General features: G+C 36.9%; 1 protein-coding gene across 1 annotated transcript in view; it reads right to left on the bottom strand.

Annotated features, from left to right (window-relative positions):
* Positions 1 to 827: 827 nt before the first annotated feature.
* Positions 828 to 24,701, bottom strand: part of vwf (von Willebrand factor) — a 52,075-nt gene continuing 28,201 nt past the window's right edge. The window contains exons 29-52 of the mRNA XM_067420038.1: positions 23,499 to 23,609; positions 23,271 to 23,414; positions 23,027 to 23,170; positions 21,020 to 21,184; positions 20,878 to 20,924; positions 19,304 to 19,481; positions 18,531 to 18,745; positions 18,263 to 18,452; positions 14,028 to 14,357; positions 12,676 to 12,923; positions 12,439 to 12,541; positions 12,243 to 12,314; positions 10,453 to 10,554; positions 10,156 to 10,361; positions 9,893 to 10,042; positions 5,861 to 5,944; positions 5,586 to 5,769; positions 4,479 to 4,519; positions 4,267 to 4,374; positions 3,741 to 3,839; positions 2,913 to 3,041; positions 1,638 to 1,677; positions 1,379 to 1,476; positions 828 to 1,276 (exon numbers count right to left, since the gene is read on the bottom strand). Of these exons, the coding sequence (XP_067276139.1) occupies positions 1,085 to 1,276; positions 1,379 to 1,476; positions 1,638 to 1,677; positions 2,913 to 3,041; positions 3,741 to 3,839; positions 4,267 to 4,374; positions 4,479 to 4,519; positions 5,586 to 5,769; positions 5,861 to 5,944; positions 9,893 to 10,042; positions 10,156 to 10,361; positions 10,453 to 10,554; positions 12,243 to 12,314; positions 12,439 to 12,541; positions 12,676 to 12,923; positions 14,028 to 14,357; positions 18,263 to 18,452; positions 18,531 to 18,745; positions 19,304 to 19,481; positions 20,878 to 20,924; positions 21,020 to 21,184; positions 23,027 to 23,170; positions 23,271 to 23,414; positions 23,499 to 23,609 (3,380 nt within the window). The 3' untranslated portion in view covers positions 828 to 1,084. The remainder of the gene's footprint in view (positions 1,277 to 1,378; positions 1,477 to 1,637; positions 1,678 to 2,912; positions 3,042 to 3,740; positions 3,840 to 4,266; positions 4,375 to 4,478; positions 4,520 to 5,585; positions 5,770 to 5,860; positions 5,945 to 9,892; positions 10,043 to 10,155; positions 10,362 to 10,452; positions 10,555 to 12,242; positions 12,315 to 12,438; positions 12,542 to 12,675; positions 12,924 to 14,027; positions 14,358 to 18,262; positions 18,453 to 18,530; positions 18,746 to 19,303; positions 19,482 to 20,877; positions 20,925 to 21,019; positions 21,185 to 23,026; positions 23,171 to 23,270; positions 23,415 to 23,498; positions 23,610 to 24,701) is intronic.

Below are 24,701 nucleotides of genomic sequence, written 5' to 3'. Positions count from 1 at the left end.
TTAAACTGAGTCAGTAATAGTCTCTATGCTTTTTATGTCAAAACTGATTTGTAGCACATTGTCTGCTTGGATAAATCTGGGGTTATGTGCGTTGTTCAAAAGCACAGTGGCATTTTCTGGGGTCAACAGGATTAAACCTCAGAGACAACCACTACCTTACCTGCCTTAGCACACTTTACATCAGTGTTTATTCAGTCAATTCATTAACGAGAGAATATTAAATGGCCTAAATGAAAAACATCTGATGCTCTTGTACACAATGATTGCTAAGTAAATCCCATCAGAGAATGCACGCACTTTCATAATTACCTTCAAAACACATCATAATAATGCAGTGACTCACTGGGTTTAAAAAACATACTTTCTGACATGATTTTCAGATGATTTGAAGGTCATGGCAGCTGAAATTGAGATTAATCCTTTTATGCACATAACAAATTATTAATGTTTTCATTTGGTTACTAACCTCCCTAAGACATTTTAATCACATATTATACAATATTATAATGCCATATAAATATTGCGTATGAAAATGTGTAAAAAATGTAAAGTTCTACCTTATTATACTCAATATTTCATGAGGTCGAGAAGTGAATAACAAGTCTTTAAAGTGTGACTCATGTCCTCCAGATGTGTAAATTGTACTCTTCAACTCCCTTCACAACTAATTGACTGATCAGTATTCACCATGCACATGAACGCTCTCACACAAATGAGTTCAAGTGTTCAGAGCACCACCGAGTGGTCCAAGCCAAGTACTTGTTTAGCCTGGCTCTTTACTGTAGTTTAGTCTAATAGACAGACATAAATTACAACCACACATAATAGTTGTTTATAAACAAGAATATATTTGTATGGAAAGATTGTTTAGTGGCAAAATGGCAATGCATTAGCTGAGATTATTGTTTATTGATTAATGATGTGTCCTTTATACACTGAAATTAAAACAGAAATGTACGATAAAGTGCTCCATTATCAGTTGTTACAAACTCTGAGCAACATACCTGTTGTAGATGCATATATGAAAGTGTATTGTGGCAGTTTTTCCCTAGTGTGTTATTTTATCAGGTTTGTGTGCCTGTTCTCAGTCGGTCGGACAGGCGTGCGACATGCAGTCACAGCCAGTGACAGCGAGGACTTGGTGGCGTGTTTGTGTGCCGTTAGCGCAGCGTAGAGAAACATTTATGGGCACCGTGCCTGTGGCTGAGCAACACACACACTCGCTCTCAACCTTGTGCTTGTCCAGAGAATACACAGACTTGCTGCTACACTTTCCCTGTGGGTGAGCGAGAAAGACAGATGGATCAATTATAAATATAGAGCGTCATGATATAGTTGCGAACTTCATGGCAGATAATATAAAAGTGCATCGCCTTGCCTCGCAGTAAGTGAGTTCTATCTTCTCTTCTGATTGGCAGTCGTCCACTCTAATGTAATTCAGATGACCCAAAGTTATTCTGCACTCTGGCTCGGTACCTAAACAGACACATAGTATGCACATGTTTAGATCAGACGGATAGAGTTTTTAAAACGAGCAGGGCTGCGTTTTCCTAAGGCATTGTGAGTCAAGTTAATCTGTTTAAGTTTACAATACTTTTGGGAAATGCAGTCCCGGTTGTTCTGAGTTTCATACTTACACATCTCACAGCAGGTGTCTCCAATCTGGCTTATTTTACCCTGCAGATAAAGGATACATAGTCTAGTCAAAGACATAGTTTTACTTCTATCATTGTGCATTTATTTAAAATGTAAATCATGTCAAACATAAATGTGACTTATTCATGTAGAATATATTCTGGTGTTTAGGGTTTGGTAGATTATGAATAAAGGAATAGGGTTTGTTATATGATAGTTTTATAATGTTGTTCTACACTGTAAAACCCAACTGTTAGGATAACTAATTTAAATTGAGGAAACCGGTTGCCTCTATACATTTAAAGGGATAGTTAACCCCAAAATGTCTTTGTTCTGTTGAATACAAAGGAAGATATTTGGACGAATGTTTGTAACCAAACAGATCTCGGCAGCCATTGACTACCATAATATTTTTCCCACACTATAGTAGTCAGTGGCTGCCGAGGTCTGCTTGGTTACAAAAAACTTCCTTTGTATTCAACAGAAAAAAGATATTTATACAGGTTTGTAACCCCTTGAGCGTGACTAAATGATGACAGAATTTTCAATTTTGGGTGAACTATCCCTTTAAGCTTAGAAACCAATAGTTCATAGTTACTGTGACCTTATTTCATTTGAGAATATTTCCTATAATATACAACAGTTAAACTATACACTTCATTTAAAGACTTTGTGCCACTGAATCTTCACTGTATGAATTAAAACCTATTAAATTTAGAAACATTAACAACCCTGTTTTATTGCTAACAATAGCACAACATGACAGAGTATTAAACACTAACAAATCTCACTCTTTTAATCTTGTGCAATAAAACAACATTTCATTTAAAAATGTACTCTCCTTAGAGTCTGAAGCAAAGCATGCTGGGAACTAGGAATCAGCTGTAACTCGTTCAGTTTGAGTTCTGCTTAATACAATCGGTTACTGAGTTCACATATATCTTTCTATTAAGTGCACTTTAAGTAATATTTATGTGTGTGTGTGTGTGTGTATGTGTACTTGTTTATATTACATTGTGAGGACAATATAATATAAACCTGAGATCACCTGCAACAGCCAGCCACAATGTAAATGGATTCATAAAAATAATAAATTCTTTTTGAAAATGAAAAAATGCAGAATGTTTCCTGTGATGGATAGGTTTAGGGGCGGGGCAGTGTAAGGGGATAGGGTGTACAGTTTGTACAGTATGAAATCCATTATGCCTATGGAAAGTCCCCACAATTCACAAAAACACAATGTGTGTCTGTGTGTGTGTGTGTGTGTGTGTGTATACCCCATGCTCCATACAGGTTTTTCGGTCAAACGGAGGGCACATTGTCACTAGAGTCTCCAGCACCAGTTCTTCATCCTTATTCACACTGCAGGTGTATTTAGTGCAGCCATCCGTACGCGTTGTATTTGCCTGAACACACACACATGTACACATTTATGACACTATCTAAAAAGCAATAGAACATCTGAAGCATTCGACTCATCAAGCATTAAAAGTGTTTTTTTATTAGCCTGCCAGTCACTTCACTTTCTGGTTTGGTTTAATATCATGTAGTTTTCTTCAGTTATTCATAAACAATTGCTTTATATATTTGTTTAATGAGTTGAAAGAAGTCTCACCAAGCCTATAGTTATTAAACCAAAAATACAGTAAAACTATAATATTTTAAAATATAATTATGCTGAATTTTCTTCATAATTACTCCAGTCACATGATCCTTCAGACATCATTCTAATTTGCTGATTTGCTGCTAAAGAAACATTTCTTATTATTATCTTCTTATTATTATGTTCAAAACAGTTAATATATTTGTATTTTGTAACTTTTATTAGTATTATTTGATGAATAGCAAGTTCAGCCTATATTTGTAGATATATTTTGTAACTTTTGAGCAATTTAATGGGTATTTGATGAAAAATAAATGAATAAAATAACCAGTAGTGTATATATTTCACGGGTGACTTTGAAATGTATAAAACAATTATTTCAAAGTGCCCATCTTAAGATGGCTAAACAGTTTCATTGGCACGCAGAGGTACTAATTGACGAGATTCAAATCTGTGTCTTCTAAACTGACTATACTGACTAAAGTTTGTGACTTTCACTTACTTTCAGAGTGACCAGCTGTCCATCAGGTCGTCGGATGCTACAAGAAGTTGGTACACAGCGACCGCAGCAAGCATTAGGTATTGGCTCCATTGTATATCCCTACAAAACAAAACAACACATATGACTGTACTCATATATTTAGGGCTTACGGTCATTTTAAAGCTCCATTTACTTTAAAATTAAGATTCTGCCATCATTTACTCATCCTTGTGTCATTTTAAAACCTTTCAAATTGAAAAACTCTCTCATCTTATTTGCATATTCAGATGTGACACATCATGACACACAAGGAATATGGCATTTGGGTTTGCTGAAATTAAACCCGGTGAATGAGATTTACATTAAGAGACTTTCTTTTTTTTCCAATTATGCTCTCCAAGCATGTGAAAAACATCTGCTTTTGTGCTCCATGGCAGAAAGAAAGCCATGCAGGTTTTGAACGACATGAGGGCGAGTAAATGATGACAGAATTGCCATTTTTCTGGGTGAACTATCCCTTTAATAATCTCCAGAGTGAGGGTATTACCTCTGAGCAGGGGGAACAGCTCATCTTCCTGCAAGAGAGCCGATAACTCCTCTTATCTCCCACACACTCGCAGTGTGTGCACACATCCACCATCACTCGCTCTCCAGCCTACTCACACACACAGAGCAAGACACCCCAAAGTCAATCTGTTATGCACCAAGACATCTGCACACGGCACATTAGTATTCTGTATGTTAACTCAACGTCTTTACCGCAATAACAGTTTGATTCAGCACGCAGGCATCCATTGGAACTGCAGAGAGGGAAAAAAGCATTAACATCTAAAGAAAGGAAAGAAATCGCAGAGAGCAGCAACGAACAAGCCGTATATGTATGCAAGGTCAAAAAAATTACACTTCAAACAAAAAATGGGAATAAAATTGGATTTGGAAAGTAAATGAATGCACTTAATATATAAAAAAACTAATATTAAGAAGTTTTATTTTAAAGGTCCCGTTCTTCGCGATTCCATCTTTCAAACTTTAGTTAGTCTGTAATGTTTCTGTTAGAGCATAAATAATACCTGTAAAATTATAAAGCACAAAGTTCAATGCCAAGCAAGATATTTTATTTAACAGAAGTTCCCTTTCAAAGCCTACAGCGAACGGCCGGTTTGGACTACAGCAGGAATTTTTGCCAGACCATAACTCAGTTACTACTGAGAATGGTCTGGTTTTAACCAGGCTACTGGATAAGAGATCTCAAGCTGAAATTCGATCAATCAGCTGTGAGCAAAGTGACACACCTCTGATGCAATAAATCACTCCCCTGTTTATACTCCAAATTAAAGGTGAAGACATAGCAAATTGTTTTTAAAGACTAAAGCACCTGGATTTTAACAATGCTTATTTATAATAACAATAATTATGAATGACTTCAACATAATTTATGTAATTATTATACCCTTAATCAATGAAATATCATGTATCATTTTAGTTAATCAATCATCAATAGGCACTTTGTTAAAATTAATATAAATAGCCTATATAAAGGTCATACAAATAAGCTTTAAGACCAATATAAGCAAAATAAAGCTATAAACTTACTACATGTGAGCTTAAATGTTCCATTCTCTTGAGATATCAACTAAACTAACTTCATAACTTTTACTTGCATTGGACATATATAAGATTTTACTTGCAGTTGTCCCCTTTCATAGACAGCACTTTTCTTCTTGGTTTGGTTTTGTCAACTCAAAACTTATCCTGTAACCCTGAGTTTGTTAAAATACCATCATGGTACAGGCCCCAGGTGTGGCATTAAAGGTAAGTTCATTTTGGACTGTGTTCGTTTGTGTGTGGAAGACAGGCTGTTTGTACCGCAGTGACAGGTCGGGCAGCAGTCATCTGCTGTATTGCACTGGAGCTCTGTGCCCAGTGGACAGCTTGGCGTGTCCATGAGATGGCAGGACGCGTTTGTATGCTGGATGAACACTTCCTCATTGACCTGTACGCATTCGCTCCACACACATCTGTTGTTTGGAGACACCCACTGCTCCCCGACCTGCACACATGTGAAGTCAAAGAGAATTTATTTCAGATCTTATCACATTCAAACCCAAACAGAGAGTAGAAGGAAAAAGATAAATACTCGCCTGTCTTAAATGGCCTCCTTCCACGCAGCTGGATTTACGGCAGTGGCCACAGCACTCGTCTTCTGAATGAGAGTATGTGGTTCCCTACATATACAAAATCAATTGGAAATCATTTTTACTTTGCTATAAATATCTGTAGACTTACTGTGCATGATTCATCACTGCATGTTATTGTATGGGAAAACGTATTTGGTTTCATTTTGTTTCATCAGAATGTAATAATGGTTTTCCTTTACATCCTGCAACAAATCCTTTCCTCGCAGGTCAAAATGACCCAAATCCTTTTTTTGGACGAGAAAGCTTATCTCATTTTATTATTGAATCATTCTTTTCATCTTTAAATTAATATATTTAAGCACACTTAGATTCAAAATAACTCTCCAACACACATGATAGACAGCTTAAAGAAACTGTATGTAAGAAACGGTGGTTACTTTAAATGTGCATATGCATTAGCTGGACCAGTCTGAGAATTATAGTATTTTGTGTGATTTAAAAGCAGTACAATACTATTGTAGCAAGATTTTATTTTTGATTTGAAATATGTTACTTAAGCATAACATTTTGATTTTTTTCATGACTGGAAATCACTGTCTGGGTTGTTACCAAGATATTCACCAAGTTGACTGGCATTTATTAAAGTTGTATTTTCTAAATGCACTGTTTTGATCTTACTGTGTATTCTTACATCGATATGTTTTTTGAGGGGTGGGGTTAATCTTCTAGTAAAACTAGACTTCTCACATCCATTTTTGAGTACAAGCCCACATCTCAAAATCCAATCAAAAACTGGTGTATAGAACCAAGTCCCTGCCCTTTTTTTCCTTTTCTTATTATTTTCGGATAACCCATTGCGATTTCACTCGGATGCACAATACAGAAGAAAAGATCCATCACTACTTTCATTTCATCATGACTTTTTAGGGACGTTAGTTTCATTCAATGCTGCATGAGTACAGACAAATGTAATACTTGAGGTTAGGAGAATGAGTAATATTAATGGATGCCTTAGAAAAAATTACATATAATATTATAGCCTGAAATTAATTAAATCAAGCCCATGTGAATATTCATACAGTATGTCACAATACAAAAGTTAAATGCACTGTAAATTTTGATACATGTTGTCTTTTAAAAAAGGACCTATTATTATTTTTCTTTAGTGTGTACCGGTAATGTTGCTGTTTGAGCATAAAAAATGTCGGTGAAGTTACAAAGCACAAAGTCACTCCAAAGGGAGTTATTCTCTAAATCAATAAGCTATGTTTCTGAACAGCCTTGAAACGCCTCGATTATAGTCTTTGAGTTTTCTTCAGGGAACGAACACATCACAATATCCCTCATTTAAAGTCCCCCCGCAGTTAATAATTGTATCCCTTTAAAGTCATCTTTGATGATCACAATGACATATTAAAGCATTTTCTTCCTGTGAAAATAATTTCTTCATGCCTTAAAACAGCTTGAATGTAACTCTACACCCTTGCAATAATATAATATATAACCGAACAGATTTGGTGAATGCTCTAGTATGTATTTGTGTTTGCGCTCTGGAGAATGTCAAATATTTCTCTTTACAATGTGTTTCTGCAGCGGTGAGCAATGTAGCCAATCACAGACATGTTTGTTGATTTTTTGAATGCAGTAACCAATCAGGGGTGTTTAATTTAGTCAGAATCCACTCACTGTAGTTTTTGTTTAGTCCCAAATTCTGAATGCTTGCGAATGTCACAAAGTAAATTAGAGATTCATTGTGCAGAGTGGACATCTTCATTGAATATAACGAAACTTTGTGAGATCGCAAAGGGGTGAGAAATTGTAAAGGGAGAGGTCTTTGCGTGCTTTCTATGCTATATATAATCATAGATTATAAAATAATATGGACGTAGTGTCCGTGATGTCACCCATAGGATTCTGAAAGGCAGTTTTGAAGCATAAAGTAGAGACTAGGGGTGACCCCGAATAGTCGAAGATTTGATGCATCGATATGCGGAGACGGATTCAACCACCAATCTCACAGTCAAATCTTCGCAGGTGTTATGAAATGAGGATCATACCATTTTGGCAATATGGGGGTGCTCAAATTTTTTGAAGACGTAGCGCGGCGCTGAGCTTCGCGTCCGATGTGCGACCCCTTTAAGGGCGCTCTGCTTCGCACCGCAAAGCGAAGCTCAGCGCTGTGCCTTTCAAATTCGAACACATTCAATGAGTGTACACACACCGGTGGCGGCATTCGGTGCCTGTCCGCGGTGGAGCCACAGACCGCCATTTCAAGGTTTTATATTAAATTCATATTATATTTCCCTCAAATCGTCAATGTACATACTGATTTCACCCTGTGCTACAAGATACACTCATCGTGCAGCTCTTCTGTCAGAAGTCGATTAAAAAATGAGCTTGCGTGTAATGTGCACGTCTGGTGGTGGTGAGAGATACCTGAGACGTGGCACTGAGCTTCACGTCTGGTGTGCGACGAAATCGGCTTAAGAACGTGCATGTAAACGCACTCAAAGTGTTCTTTTCCTCTCTAGGCAGGTATTTTTTTAAGGCTTATTTATTAAAAGTGTTCTTCTATATATTTGTGTGATGTTCTGTATTTCGATCGCAGCTTTAACATGTTTCGAAAAAACGGATTACGAATGTTTATCCACCACATACCTTTTATTTAAACCTAAATAAGAAAGCCATTGTCAGTTCGTCTGTCAGTTTTGTCGGCAGGCATTTTTGATCGCTTCATTAAAAGTTGTTGCTGTGTGCAGTGTGCAAAGAAAAATACAAATAGTTTTACCCTCCTGCTGACTAGTGTCATGCCCCTCCCAACCCATTCACACACACATAGATGATTCGACTATCGGTCGACCATAGAAAGATTCGACAATTCTGATTCGAATGTGTAAATCCTTAGTCGGGGACACCCTTAGTAGAGATGAGCTGGCCGTTGCCATCTTGGCAGCATCCTCATTGCGTGTCACGACCGGATAACAGAAAATGGTCAAAGAGGCGGGATGTGGGCGGAGCTGAGGTGATGCAATGGCTAACAGACAGCGGATAAATGGCTATTCACCTGTCAATTAAAGTGGCCACGCCCCATAATTATGCAGAACTTTAAGGCTTAATTTAAACGAATGAGTTATAAAAAATTCACTCCCCTCACAGTTGTCATGAAGGGCAAAATTAGCTGTATAGGCCAAAACCACAATTTGTACCAGGCTGTAAAAATGTTTTTTCTGCTGTAAAGTTGGGAATTTTAACATAGAAGTCAATGAGATTCTGTTCCCTTCTGGAGCCTGTTCCTAGTGGCCAGTCGAGGAATTGCAGTTTAAATTACTTCCGGATTGGCTTCAGCAGAAACTGGGGGAAGTTGCCGCTTGTATATAATCCATTCAGAATTAAATAAAAGCCGATGGGATTGGTTACAAGTTTGTGACGGTAGGAGAGAGGGGCAGTTTCAAACCGTGTTTTTGCGGCTGTCTTTGGTACATGCAGTTTTAATGAGAAAACATTCAGCAGCAATGGTGTTGACTGATGAATTTGCACATGGTTTGTCTTAAAGCATATTAAAAAACACCACATAGACATATAAACAATATTAAAACCTTGATTCTTTCAATAATTCATGGCAAAAACATACGGAAAAAAGGTGCGAGGCCTGGTTGAGTTGTATTAGTGGTTTGTTGAAACTTGCGGTTATTGTAAGGGCGTGATATTTTTCTCAAACTGGTTGCCCAATCACAACTCACTGGTCCAGCCGAACAATCAGAGCAACTTTCTCTTTTTGGAAGGTGGAGGCTCCATAGATAGAGGAACTAAACAAAGTGTTACCGACAGACAGTGGTGCAGCATGTATTAAGTATGTGTAAAATATGTATACACATTTTTGTTTTGTTTTTTTTCTTTCAAGCATGAAAACATATTCTAGTAGACCCTAAAACAAAATCATTTTAATATATTCAAAGTTCATAAAATTGAATGAAATCCATACAAAGCGAATATTATTCAAACTTAAAGACAGAAACGAAATTGTGTAGGACGCACCAGAGGACAGATCTGGTTGCAGACAGGGTCCACACACTGAGCGATGTGAAGGCCAGTCTGTCTGTCTGTTTGCTCCGTGCAGGCACAGGTTTTACACTTCTCATCCCACCTGCTGCCCACCTGGTACACCACAGCGTCCACCACACACACCTGCACATATAAATAGTCCATCACATGCTGATTGCAGAGTACACTCATCAGGGCATGGAGCTGCAAGGGCAAGCAAATAACACATGAGCAGCGAGAGCGCAAAGCGTGCCAACCTTATCAGGCGTGCAGGTGACCTCTATGCAGTTGCAATCGTTGGTGTTGGTATTCGTGATGTAACCTGGAGGGCATGTGCGGGTGATGTTCTGGCAGTCGCACACGCATTCATACGAATCGCAGCACTCTGACGGTTTGACAGACAGCTTCTTGTGTGCGGGGCAGGATGGTTTTGTTGTCACAGGACACTGATCCTTTTTACAAACTGAGAGAAGGCGGTGAAAGAGATAATGTCTACGAGATTGAAAACCATCTATGTGAAACGAACTGGAGTATGTGTGTATATGAGCTCTCACCACACTGGTAAACTGGCAGACAATCTCCAGGGTTTGTGAGGACGACACTGAGACCATGATCACAGAGAGGGGGATCTGACCGCTTACAGTTTGCATCACACACTACAAACACACACAGTACATCACAACACATTATTTTAGTATTGCCAATTTGCTATTAGATGTCATCATACCTGAGAGTATATGGGTAGTGAAAGTGTAATATATCCATGAAGACTTAAGGTTAAGATTTATAAGACTGTATAAGGGAAATGATATAACTATAATAATATAACAAAGTAAAGATCTACAATTTACACTTACTTGCATTCTACATTTGATCTACACCTGTGTGATTAAATAAATGTTAAAAGTGTAAATGCTCCAATCTCTAAACTAATATGCGTGCTTACCAATTGCATGTATAATAAATATGAAAGAATTAGAGAAATAGCATGCCCATATATATATTGGGTACTAGAGATGCACAATATATCGGGGCCATATTAGATATTGATATTAGTATTTAGCTGTATTTGTTGATATTAGAATGTTGGTGGCTATATTAAATTATTTACACAAATTTAAAAAAAATACTTTTACCAACATCTAGTGTTGATGGAGGACAGTAACTAAGTACATTTACTTGAGTACTGTACTTAAGTACACTTTTTGAGTATCTGTACTTTACTTGAGTATTATTTTTTCTGAAGAAGTTTTTACTCCACTACATTTCTATCAAGGTCCTCAAAGTCGAAAGTCATTTCTGTAGTAGCTTTGAAAGTCAGTGGATTATTTTTTTTCTTCTTTAAAAGGTGTTTGGTTTTTTTTGCAGAAAGCCTTTCAGGAATCACTCTTGTAGGGTCACGTGAAGTTCAATGATTTCACAGGATTTTTTGAGCACTGATTTATAGTTTATAGCAAAATGGAAGAAGACGGATGTCAAAATGTTAATTTTTTTCGAGATTTTTTTCACATAAACAAAGCTGATTATATCTTAAGTGAAGATAAACAGTTGGGAGAATATCAGATGTTTTCAGCCTTAAAGTGATAGCAGCTTTGTAAAGAGCTTTGTAACTTCATACAAGTATTTAAATTAGGTTAAGTTAGTCGTAGGCTAGCATAGTGTGTATTTATACAACAATAATACAAAATAATGTGTTGACATAAAGGAAATTTACTTTTGATACTTAAGTACTTTTATAAACAAATACTTCTGTACTTTTACTTAAGAAAAAAATCTGTTTTTACAACTTTTACTTGTAACGGAGTAATATTCGACCAGTAGTACTGTTACTTTTACTCAAGTAATGAAGTTGTGTACTTTGTCCACCTCCGGGATATACTGTGCAAAACATATGTTAGTGTAAACTGTGTGTATTTTGTGCAAACAGCACTGTGAAAAATGACTTGTATTGTAGAATTATAGTTTTTAGGGTAGAATTTTTTACTGTTCTCTTTAATTCAACTGTATACACTATAAATGTATTATGCGTGTTATGTCTCTTTCCATATATATATATTGAGAAACATAACACTAATAGAACAAATGTACAGTATATACAGTTGAATTATTTATATATATATATATAAATATAATAATAATACATTTTATTTATAAAGCACTTTACATTTTAAAGAAAATCTCAAAGTGCTAATTATAAAAAAATCTCAAAGTGAAAATCTCAAAGTTCTAATATATATATATATATATATATATATATATATATATATATATATATATATATATATATATATATACACATACTGTATCTGGATTCTCTTCTGTTCTGTGTGTATTATCAGCTCACCACACTCATATTCAGGGCAGCACTTGGATCCCATCTTCTCCTGGAGAACCTCACATTGTCCGCACTCTGGGGCTGTAGCACAGCAACAGTTGCCATGACAACACACATTGAGAAATCACTTCAAGAAATGGGGCTGTTAATCGTGTAGTGGACGAGAGTGACAGTGAGGGTGAATATATACACATTGTGTCTTTACCTTTAGCATTGCTGCAGGGTAAAGCAGTGCAGTTAATGCGCTGCTGATCCAGACACACACACAGAAGACAGGGGTTGTCCTCAGGATTCCAGCTTTCCATAAACTGAAACACACCAAGATCATGAGGCTGTTGTATGCTATACCACAGATCTGACAAAGGCTTATTGGTTGTATAAAGGTGGCAATAGCAATATCATAAAAGGCACTAATGTTTAATAAATGGTAAAATGAATATACCTGATAGGTTTTCCCATGGTGGTCCACACACTGACTGCAGGCCTCTTTGCCCACACACTTATCTCCCATCAACACGGACCCTTCAGGGCAGAAACAGCCCTCTGTGGGAGTGTTCAAGCACAGCGATCCATTGCCATTCATTAAACCATCACCCATCATGTCACCAGGACTGAACTGGCTTTGGCCGCACTGCTCCAAACATCCCGTTCGACAGGCAGTGTATTCCATAGAGTTTGAGCATGACATGGCTACACACACAGAAAAAAATACATGTAAAATTCATGTATTTGACACTTCTCTATTAAGTGTCAAACACAAAATTATTAACAATATGAAATGCAGTTCACAACATATTTAATTATGTTATACAACATTTCAGAGTGAAAAAGAGAACAGTAGGAAATATTGTGGGATGGGACTTGATTTTGTCCATCTGGACAATGTTTATATCATTGTTTAATATCTTTTTCCCCCACATGTGTGACTTGTTTCAGTCAGTACTAAGGAAAATTGGAGGAAAAGAGGTGAAGTTATAAAAAAAAATTATGAAGACCTTTTTAGAATAATGTACACTGATGAGTTGTTGCAACATAAAGTCTCAAATTACGATCATTATTTACTCATCTTCATGTTGTTCAAAACGTATGCTGTTTTTTTTTTTATGGAACACGAAACTGTCACATTTCACACACAAAAATGTCATCTGACTCTTGCCAAACAATTCACAGAGACAAAAATAACAACAACAAAAAACTCCAGAAAAGTTTTCCATAGGAGTTGTACAATAAGTCTTATGATTAATTATATTATGTGAAACAAACAAAAAATATTAATTTATTTAAAAATAATTTTTTAAATAGTATTTAAAAAAAAATACTATTTTAAAAAATCTTTTTAAATAAATTACAACTCTGCCAGAGGGGTGAAGATTATCAGATATCAGTAATTAATGACAAAAAAAAAATCTAATAAAAAAAATCAAACAAAGCTATGGTATGACTTCAAAAGACAATAGCTCAACAAGATTATATTTTTATGTTTTTTATTATCTTTTTTAGAGTTTGGTTAAAAGGTTTGTTCGTGATCATAACAGAATACCGGTTTTGAACAACATGAGGGTGGTTTATTCATTTTTGGGGGAATCGGTTTCTTTAATACAAGCCACTAGTTGTATAGCTCCCACATTAACTTTCTTTCAAGCTTAAGACTTTCATTACTGCACACAGACCTCGTATAATCCTCTTTTTCAGGCACACTGATCAAAGTACCACTATCTCACAGGCCTAGAGCCGCTGATCTGAGAGGGTCCTCATACGCTTCACTTCATGACTTATTAATCACAGAAAACTCACGGCAGAGGGTGGGCGTCCTCCAGTCCACACACACTCCCTGTTGACGGCACACTGTGCTGTAGGCGGTAACAAGGTCGCACACCGCATTAGGCTGGCAGGCCACACTCTGACAGATCTGCACATAGTCCTGCGGAGGGACCAGCGCGTGACAGCGGCCAAACACCTCAGAACTTAACACATCGCAGCCCTCCGCCCCGCCTACAGCACACGACACAACCTCCTGGTGCCGGACACACTCGCCCAGAGCCCATCCCTTCAGGTACACGTCAGGGTCTGTGGTCACACTTCCGTCAGATAACACTAGACCTGTTGGATCATTAGAGCAGGAACCTGAAAGAGAGATGGACAAGTTACTGTATGTACTTTAAACACACCATAGGTTGTTGAACTGGACTTTGAATAAGATTGACAAGAAGAGGAACTGCAATTTGCAACAAAATGTTAATTTGGACTGATCAATTTATTTCCTGCTATATATTTTATCAACTGATTACATTTTACTTTGTATTCAACTTATTTGAAAGAAAAACAAACAAAACATTATATGTATAATGTGTAATAACAGTATATGTACACTGTATATGTAATGAATATATATAGAATTTTGAGGAAGGTCAATTTTACTTTTAGATAAATTATATGATTAAAATTTAAATCTGTTTTGTTTGTTTATATATATATATATATATATATATATATATATATATATAGAGAGAGAGAGAGAGAGAGAGAGAGAGAGAGAGAGAGAGAGAGAGAGAGAGAGAGAGAGAGAGAGAGAGAGAGAGAATTTCTATCAATCTAAATAAATGAATTAACTGTTAAACTTTCTAACTATTAAACTAAATACAAATTTCTATAGATAGCATTAAATTATTAATAACATCTGATAGGGATACTCCATTTGTTCATGAATTATGAATAAATACAAAAAATGTGTTAACAAATGTTAAAACCCACAGAGTAATTATATGTCTGAATTTCATTTCATATAACCATTTCATAATTCTTCTTTAAAATAGAATTTTACACTTTTGCATCCTGAATTCTACCTCAAATCACTTTCAGGAACTGAACTGGCATTTGAAAATTAATTTTGAACACCACAGAACATTGATACAGGGGACTCAAAGTAATACTCTAAAAAGCAGTAATACTCTCACAAGCTAAACAATTTCAGACGTAAGCTTAAAGGGATGGTTCACCCTAAAATATATTTTTTTTATGTTTATCTGCTTACGTCCAGGGCATCCAAGATGTAGTTGTGTTTGTTTCTTCAGTAGAACACAAATGAAGATTTTTAACTCCAACCTTTGCTCGTATAATGCATGTCAATGGGGTGTATTTCTATGAGAGTAAAAAACACATAGACATACAAATCCATATTAAACCCTGTGGCACGTGGCAACACATTGATGTCTTAAGACACAAAATTATTGTTTTGTGTATTAGGACATCAATGTGTCGCCAAGTGTCACAAGGTTTAATATGGGTTTGTATGTCTAAGACACAAAACGATCGTTTGTGTGAGAAACCGAACAGTTTTTGTTATTTTGTTACCTCATATCAGACGAATCTTATCTAGTATTCCCCAGCGCCATTACTTCCATTGAATAAGGTCAAAATCCTGGCGCGATCATAAATATATTGACATAGATGCCTCATTCGACCGGGACTAATGACAGTAATGAGGAATCTAAATATATTTATATGATCGCGCCGATTTTGGCCTTATTCGACAGAAGTAATGGCATGGAAATACTAGATGAGATGAGGCAAAAATATGTCTGATATGAGGTAAAAAAATAACTAGGGCCGAGACTTGATTAAAAATTTTTATCTAATTAATTAGAGGCTTTGTAATTAATTAATCTAAATTAATCGCATTTTAATTGCAAATAAATATTTGACCTAAGAACAGTGAGAAGTAATTTTTCACATGGATTTTACCATTGAATAATGATTGAATACATAAGCTTAATTAACAAAATATTGTTTATTTATTTCAGTCCAGCAGACCAGCGCAATGTTTGCCATTAAGTGTAGCAAAAGCATATTTGTGATATTTGAGGCTCAATGTGCTGCGGTGATACGCAAATTCCTTGTTGTATAGCTTGCACACAACCATGCTCTTGTCGACGCTTCCTTCCTTTCGTTTTTTAAAACAAAATTTCCCATCCACAGGGGGCCAAGCAAAGCAGTCTCATCAGCTTCTTCGTTCATGTTCACTGGTTTGTTGTTGTCGTGACTCGTGAACGCTAGTTGGTGTTCCAGTATAATCGGTCCGTCGAAACTCATTCATTGAAAAAAGGTTCCGCGGTGCAAAAATAAGTGTGGTTAATATTATGTTATTTCTTTTTTGCGTAATTAATCTTAATTAACGCGTTAAAGTCCCGGCCCTAAAAAAAACATAAATACGGTTTCTCACAGAAAAGAAATCATTTCGTGTCTTAAGACATCAATGGTTCGCCACGAGCCACAGGGTTTAAAGGGGGGGTGAAACACTCAGTTTCAGTCAGTGTCATGTCAATCTTGAGTACCTATAGAGTAGCATTGCATCCTGCATATCTCCGAAAAGTCTTTATTTTTTTTATAATTATATAAGAAAGATGCGCTGTTCCGAGTCTTTCCGAAAAAAGCCGAGCGGGTGGGGGCGTATCGTGTGAGCGGAGCTAAATAATGACGTGTGCTCGCTGCTGCTATTGTGTTGAGTCGAGTGTGTCGTAAAGCTGTGTCATCCCTAACAGCGGGAAAAAAACTTTATTCAAAATAAAAATATGGCTTTTAATCAGATACAGCCATACATCTATGATCCGGAATCAGACCCAGAGGCTGCAGTTGAACAGGAGCAGCAGCAAAAACGACTAGAGCAGGACGTCTCTATGTGGTACAAGTTATACACTAACTATATAATATGCTTAGCGGCTTGTGTTATTTACATATTTATACTTGAATTATATCGTCGTATTTTTGTCTTTGAAGGTGTACATGTGGGAAGTGCAGTTGTGCACGTGTGTTTGTGTGTTTACGCGTGGTTTGTGTAGACAGTAAGCGGACTGGTTTTGCACGGCAGGTTAAGTTAGTGTTTACATAGAAAGACACGGAATAGTAGCGCATTTGAATGAAGAAGCGTGCTTATTTAGTTCAACATATTTCCCCCCTCTTTGTGTATTGTTGTTTGGAGTGCTTTTACAATACACAAACATAAAGTTACACATATAGTGGCCAGCTAAACAAATGTACACGCACTACACATCGCATGCTCCATTGATCAATTAACTATACGTGATCATGTTTGGGCTACTTGATGAGCATAGGCAAAAACACAGACATTTGAAGCAGTCTCACTCACCGCCTGCGGTTCTAACGTTGGGACTGCTCCATCATTCAGCATTAGGCGATCGGGAAAATCCGACGTCGAGCTGGGCCTTGTTTATGAAACAGTCGGCACCGAAATGCAGCGAACAGATATAAACTCAGTTGCTGATCCGGAAAAGCAAATTACATCCACTGTTGCCTTAACGCGGGGTTTTTGGGGAATCTGTGCAGGACTGTCTTGGTCTGGCAACCAAAAACGCACTTTTTTGGTGACATTGTAATTGTGCACATCACCTGTCCAGCATCCTACAAGCCAGCGCTTTGATGGGCGTAGCCTGTTACTTTCGCTCTCTCCCTCTCTCTCTCTCACGCGCTTCCGGTAGAATTGTCCGTAAGGCCCATACAAGGAAATTCCGCCCCCATTAATGTCAAAGGGGACGCATGATCTCAAAAAACTTGCCGAAACTTATGACTAACCGGAAGTAGTATTTTTGACAAAGAAATACTCCCATCAAACATCCACCTTAACTTTTGAAACTTTGTCTATGTTTAGTATGGGATTCCAAGTCTTTAACAGTGTAAAAAGATCAGTATGCATGAAACAGCATTTCACCCCCCCTTTAATATGGATTCGTATATATATATATATATATATATATATATATATATATATATATATATATATATATATATATATTGTATATGTATTTTTTACTCTCATAGTGGCTCTCATAGAAAAACATTAACATGCATTATATGACTAGCACAGTGCAACGGTTGGAGTTAAAAATCTTCATTTGTGTTCTACTGAAGAAACAAACACACCTACATCTTGGATGCCCTGGGGGGTAAGCAGATAAATGTCACATTTTCATTTTAGGGTGAACTATCCCTTTAAAGGAACTGTTTATGTTGTTTACCACATAAGCCAGTGGTGTTGGGTTTCATGGAGATGTCCACATTGATCATGAACTCATTGCTGTGGGGAGTGAAGGTGAGTGTGAAACCATGCTGCTCTGATCTCAGCTGGTGTAGTATTGCACCAATTTGTGTCACAGTCACTCCCTCGATTCTGAAAGGGACTGGGGTTAACACACCGCCCACAGTCACCTGAAATAAAGAGAAAATGTTGACTATCTGCTAACTTGGTAAGCTGTTTCACTTTGCATGCTTTTTCAGTGCCTCTACCTTCATGTCATCCTGTAGCACAACACTCATCCCGCCCTCCCTCAGCTCCAGGCTCTTCATGCAGATCTGATTGGGTGAGCTTTGACAGGCAGCCGTATGTAACACTAGCTCCGCCCCTCCTGTGCGAAGCACCAAATAGGAGCAAGCGGCTCTTAGCTTCAGAGCCGCACCGGAAAATGACACAACATGGCTTGTGGAGCTACCCATGCAACTACCTGAGGAAAGAAAATAAGCATGTTCAAGTTACAAGTTTACAGTATGTGCATTTCCATACATTAAAAAAAAAATGTATGCACAAACTGTATTAAAATGTATTATGTAAATGTATTAATTTATAATTTAGGGGTCGGCACACCAGCCACATGGTCTAAAAGGGTTGTCCCAATTCTCTTAATGAGTAATAGGTGTGTTTTTAGCGTAATGTGCAAATAATTAAACAGAGTCTCATCTCCCATTCCCTTTAAAAGCCAGTTGTGCTTGCACCATGGAGGGTTCGCTTTTACATGGTCGGAATATAGATACATTCAACTAGATGAGTCAGCACACCGCCCATGGGCTCACAAATGGGCGAAAATTCATTTGCTATTTAAACAACGTGGCACAGGATATAAAAATGATAATTGTGTCGGACTGAAAATTGCAGAAAACACTTGCGTCGCACCTGGTGCTGCATTGCACCAGGTGTATGATAGGGCCCAGAGTGTTACTGACAGACTGGAATGAGAGGTGCTGCAAATGTAAAATATGTGAAAAATACATGTGTGTGTTCATACAAGGGCAGGTCCAGGAACAGCCGCAGGTGTGATTGTAGCGGAGGGCCGGGAGGCTGTTTTTGCAGACGGGAGGCTCCATCTTCTCACAGTTGATGCGGTGGCTCTGCACCGTCACTGTGCCTGATGGGTTGCACAGCACCGAGTGACAGCCGTCTGACAACATCCATGTCTCACCAGGCTAATGGATGGAAATAGTCAGAATAGTTATTGCACAATTACATGCACAAACCAGAACTTCAGGAGCCTTTGTTAGTCTGCAGGTGCTACACGAATAATTGAAATAAAACCACGATCGCTATATGGCTTAGTTACTGTGACTGACTTAAATAAATATTGTGCTGCATGTTTCAGAGTGAAGTGTGGCACTGTGTTTTTTTTTACACAAGTTCATAATCCAGTTTTTTCTATGTCTTAGAAAGACTCTGGTAGCAGTAAATGCAGTTCCGCACAAACTCATCTCTGTATCTGCTCTTGGAAATGCAACATGCGCCAACCATCTTCCCAAACTTGTAAAGAGAAACATTTATAAACCAACTGTTGTCAACAAAAGAGAATCTTTAAGGGCCCTTATCCCTGTGCTTTTTCACCAAAATAAAAGGTTGATGATTTAATGTTTAAAAAATTAAAGCATCCATAAATATATGTATTTTAATTTTGTAGTTGTACTGTAAAATAAATGAATATATATATATATATATATATATATATATATATATATATATATATATATATATATATATATATATAGATATATAAATTAAATTCTTAAATATTTTTACTGTGAAATGTTACAAAAGTTTAGTGATTTAATTTAGTGATAATAATCATAATTATAAAAATAATGATTGCACAATACAATTATTTGTATTATTTTATAGTCATATTTTTATATAATCACAATTAATTTTTTACCCCAAATTGTGCAGCCCTAGATAAACAAAACATACTATGCAAGTAATAAACACAAACACAGCGAATTGCATTGCTAAATGTGGCGCAATAGGGGGCATTAGCATAAATTCTATGGTAATTTTTCTCATTATCATTGGTCATTTTGCCACGGCAGAGCAACAGTTTGAAGAGACTCTCCTGATGTGCAAGTCAGTTCAATTGATAACATTTATAACTAACTATCTGAAAATCACCACATCCTGTTTTAATGGTACAAACATTTCAATCTTAACTCTATCGCCCCCTAGAGTTCAGTGACTAGCTACTGCCATTGTCACCCAAAAATGCATATTCATCATGCAAGCTTGTAATGCATTGGCCAAGCATTCATGTTTGTGTATTTGCATAGAATATGTTTCTGGCCTAAAAGATCTAATGATCTCATCTGGTTAATGAGCAGCTCAACTTTCAAAAGGTTTCTGAGGGATGAAGTTATTGGCCAGGAATGCCTGATCCAGTGAAAGAGATTATGGATCTTAAGATCCAGTGAAATGGATTGGATTAGAGTTCCCGGAAAGCCTGCATCAGGAAGAACATTAGAAGCAGATGTTCCGAAAGTTTAGTTCTTTAATGGAAGTCTGATGGCATGAAGGGAATTTAGCATCCTACTAAAAACAGCTCACCTTCCGTTCATTCCCTTCATCATCCACACACACTCCAGGAGGACCCGCTGAGGGACATCATCATCATCATTAAAATCAAAATGCTTCATCAGTCCTGTTTTACTGTGTTATGTGTGTGTGAGTGTGTACACTTGAGTCTCACCCCTGCAGAGTTTGTCGGTGAACGATTGGTCGAGTGCAGCCATGGCGAGCAGGTACTCTGTGCTGCTCAGCCGAATGATGTTGTCCTCAGCGTGTGGACCCGTGAGCGTGCTCAGTTCAGTTTGGTCATATTGGTTACCCAGTCCAATGGGAAACACTGACACACCTGTTGCAATGAACACGTGTTTTTTAAAGTCATAATGTTATGAGAATAAAAACATAAAAGTTAAAATAATATTGTGTAAATAATAAAGTAGAAATATATTGAGAAAAGACTACAATAGAAATAGTGTGCAGACAGATTAATTGAAGAAATGGATGTGGTGCATTTAGTTAAATCACACTGTAGGATTTACCAGCAAAGAAATCATTGGTCTTTTGCAACATCAGCACCAAGTTATCAGTAATATAAGGACACTGCAGCAGTTATGTAGGAAATCGAATTTATTCTGAAGAAAGAATCAGACATTCAGGAAATTGCCTCTTTTGTGCAAGTCTGAAATAGCAATCGGTGGTCGACTCCACTTCACTTTGATGTTGCTTTCCTTATGACTTTATTCTCATAATATGATGACTATAATCCAATAACACTGACTTAAATCTCATAATGCTATGACTTCATTCTTAAAAATTTGACTTTTTATTCTCATAAAAGGCCTGTAAAAGGCCTTTTTTAGTTGTCTCTGTTTTCAAAAACTTTATAGCTCAAAATAAAAAAATGTTTTACATGCAGTTAAAGTACTGTATAATTGTTTTTTTTATGTCTCAGTCCATATATTTCCATTGCATTATTGTACATTTCTACACTTTTTTGTTTGTTTTACACTTTTCTAAGTTATGTAGTCATTGTGACATGCTGTCGATTACTACAGAATAATTTCGACTTCCTCATTCCTAACTTTACAGTTTAAATGAAACACTATGAAATGTTTTTGTTGTTGTTCAAAATGAACAAAATTTAAATAATGAGTCAATACATCATCAATCCTCTTTCCAAAACATATTTTGATGTTACCCTGATTCACTATTAAGTTTTAAGTTATAAAATTTGCTTCAGCTACTTTGGCGCCTGCATGGTGTGGATTAGTTGTCACGAGCGACAAAGTTTGACATGGAGCAGCTAAATATCAAACCTTAAAAAAATGCAAACTGAGGAGAGTTTGTTTGCAAAAAGAGAGCACGACAGAGCTCGTAATAAAACCAGAATCAACAGTGGCTTGGCTTGAGATGATGAGAACCGAGGGATTTGGAATACTGCAAGCGGTGGTATTTTTATTACTTAACAGGTGAGTAATGTGTTTTATTGAACAGATACATTTTCATATGTAGCTTTATAACAGAGTTAATAGTACAGAATAATATATTGTAAGAGGTCATTTCATTTTGGGTTGTTTTAACGCTGTGCTGGAATTTATATTCAAGGAAGAACCATGTTTAAATATTATTGGGTATAGCTACAGTAACATCTTCAACTAGTCAGCTGGAGATCATTTCCATCTAATCTGGTTATATCTCTTAAGCCTAGAATGTTTTATGAGCAGTAGGATAATCTCTTTCTCTCTTTTTTTAAACATATGTGCCTCATCTACCACCATTATCTAAAATTGGAGCTGACTCAGATCGGTACACTATTACATTTGTTTTCTCCTGGTGCAGTTGAAGTACTACATAAATCACACAATTTATTTAAATAATTTTCATTTGTTTTTTTTTAACAAAGTATTTATGCAGTTAAAGTGCTTAAACAAAAGCACAAATTGCACATTATTGCTTTAACAGTAGATCTGGAATATATTGCACCATAGACTTATATTGTATTGGTAAGTGCATTACTTTAAACAGGTTTTTTTGTTGTTGTTATTTGCTGGATTTGAGTTGAAATTACATTCAGTGGAAATTAACAATGTACCACAGATGCTGTTGATAGAGTTTAACTTGTATTGAACCGCGAATCCTAAGGACCACTTAAATGAGTGCATTGATAAAGCTATACAACCATTTCACCAACCAGCAGTCAGAGCCTCGTTTGCTGCTTCTTGCACAGAGTCTATTGACCTGTCAGTCACCACCATAACCACAGCTTTAGGGATGCCCATCCGTCCCCCACTGGTGGAGGAAACGGCTGTCTGCACGGCCAATCGCAGAGCAGCTCCTGCAGAGAAAGGGGAAAGAACGCCCACATGTAATGTAGTGTGGCATATGTTTTAACTGTCAGCTGTATCGAAGCTGCTGCGTCTTCACAGCATGTTTACCCAATCTTGGTGTATTGTCTGTTTTGCTGTGTAGGGTTTCTAAAAGCTTGAGAAGATTGTCTTCTGTCTGTTCATCTCTCCATGTGACCGCCACTGCTGATTTTTCCCCATACACTATCACTGCCACTTGTGTTTGATTGTGACCTGCAACACAGATAAGTGGAAGTCTAGAAGTATCAATTATAACAGACACACACAATGAAAAAAATCAATATTGTGGAGACTTACCGATATTTGTGCTCTTTATAATAGTTCTCATAAAGGTTTTCAAGTCTTCAAACTGGTGATCAGAAGAGGCTCTCAACAGGAAAAGCAAGTCCATGGGCTTTGAACAAGGCACTGAGCAAATATACACACACATATATACAATTACAAAGAGAGCATGCATGTATTCACTCCATACACATCTAGAGTATATATTGACTATCCTTGCATAGGCCTTAAGTAGTCTGGCTACCCAGGTTGTTTTAAAAGAGATAAATGTTACATATACTCTGTTCAAGGGAGTTTTTTTTACTAAGATGTTTGCTTAGGTGTTCTTTTTGATTGTTTGGCAGTTGATAGATAGTCAAACCAATTTTGTCATACACTACTGTCTAAAAAAATCCATAGTATAATATAGTACTAAAATATATAAGATACGTTGATATGTCATCTGAAATTAGCCATCTGACATTTTAATTAGAGTAAGGTGTTAACAGACTAATGTATAGCCTGTCATTTAGGAGTTCTTAATTTTAAACTAAAGTAGTACATCTGACAGGCTAGCACTATGCCACTGACAAATACAAATCCAATCATTTTGTGTACAACACCATGTTTCTGCATGATTTGCCAGCCAATTTTCACACCAATTAAGGGAAATACATCATTCCATTGTTGCGTACCAGTCACTCTCTCTGCTGCCTCCTTCTTCCTTTTATCTTTCATTCTTTGAAATTACATCAATCACACTCATTGTCAATGAAAAATCGGAGAACTGAGAGGAAAAAGACCTTGTGCAGTGAATAGACTGTGATGACAATTGAAAAGAAAGAATGTAGCAGGGCTGCTATTAAAGGGATAGCTCACCCAAAAATGAAAATTCTTCCTGTTTTGTTGAAAAGTTGTTCCAAACCAAAAGAAGATATTTTGAGGAATGGCGCTAACCAAACAGTTGATGGGTCCTGTTGACTTACAAAGTATGGAAGTCAATGGGCTTTAGAGTTTGGATTCTCTGCCCGAGCCCGAACCTGACCCGAACCGACCCGCGGGGCGGGTCTGGCCGAGATTTCTCGGCACTTTCCTCGGGCCGGGTAGGGCCGGACCCTTGATCAAGCATTTGTTTTTTTAATCATTAGCCTACTGGGCAGAAAGCTATGCTATAATCAGAAATTATATATATTTTTGCAGAGTAAGAACTAATACAACAATTAAGAAACAAATGTGTAG

The sequence above is a fragment of the Pseudorasbora parva genome, chromosome 16, assembly GCF_024679245.1.
Source record: "Pseudorasbora parva isolate DD20220531a chromosome 16, ASM2467924v1, whole genome shotgun sequence".
NCBI classification, from domain to species: domain Eukaryota; kingdom Metazoa; phylum Chordata; class Actinopteri; order Cypriniformes; family Gobionidae; genus Pseudorasbora; species Pseudorasbora parva.
This window is presented reverse-complemented; position numbering and strand designations above follow the sequence as displayed.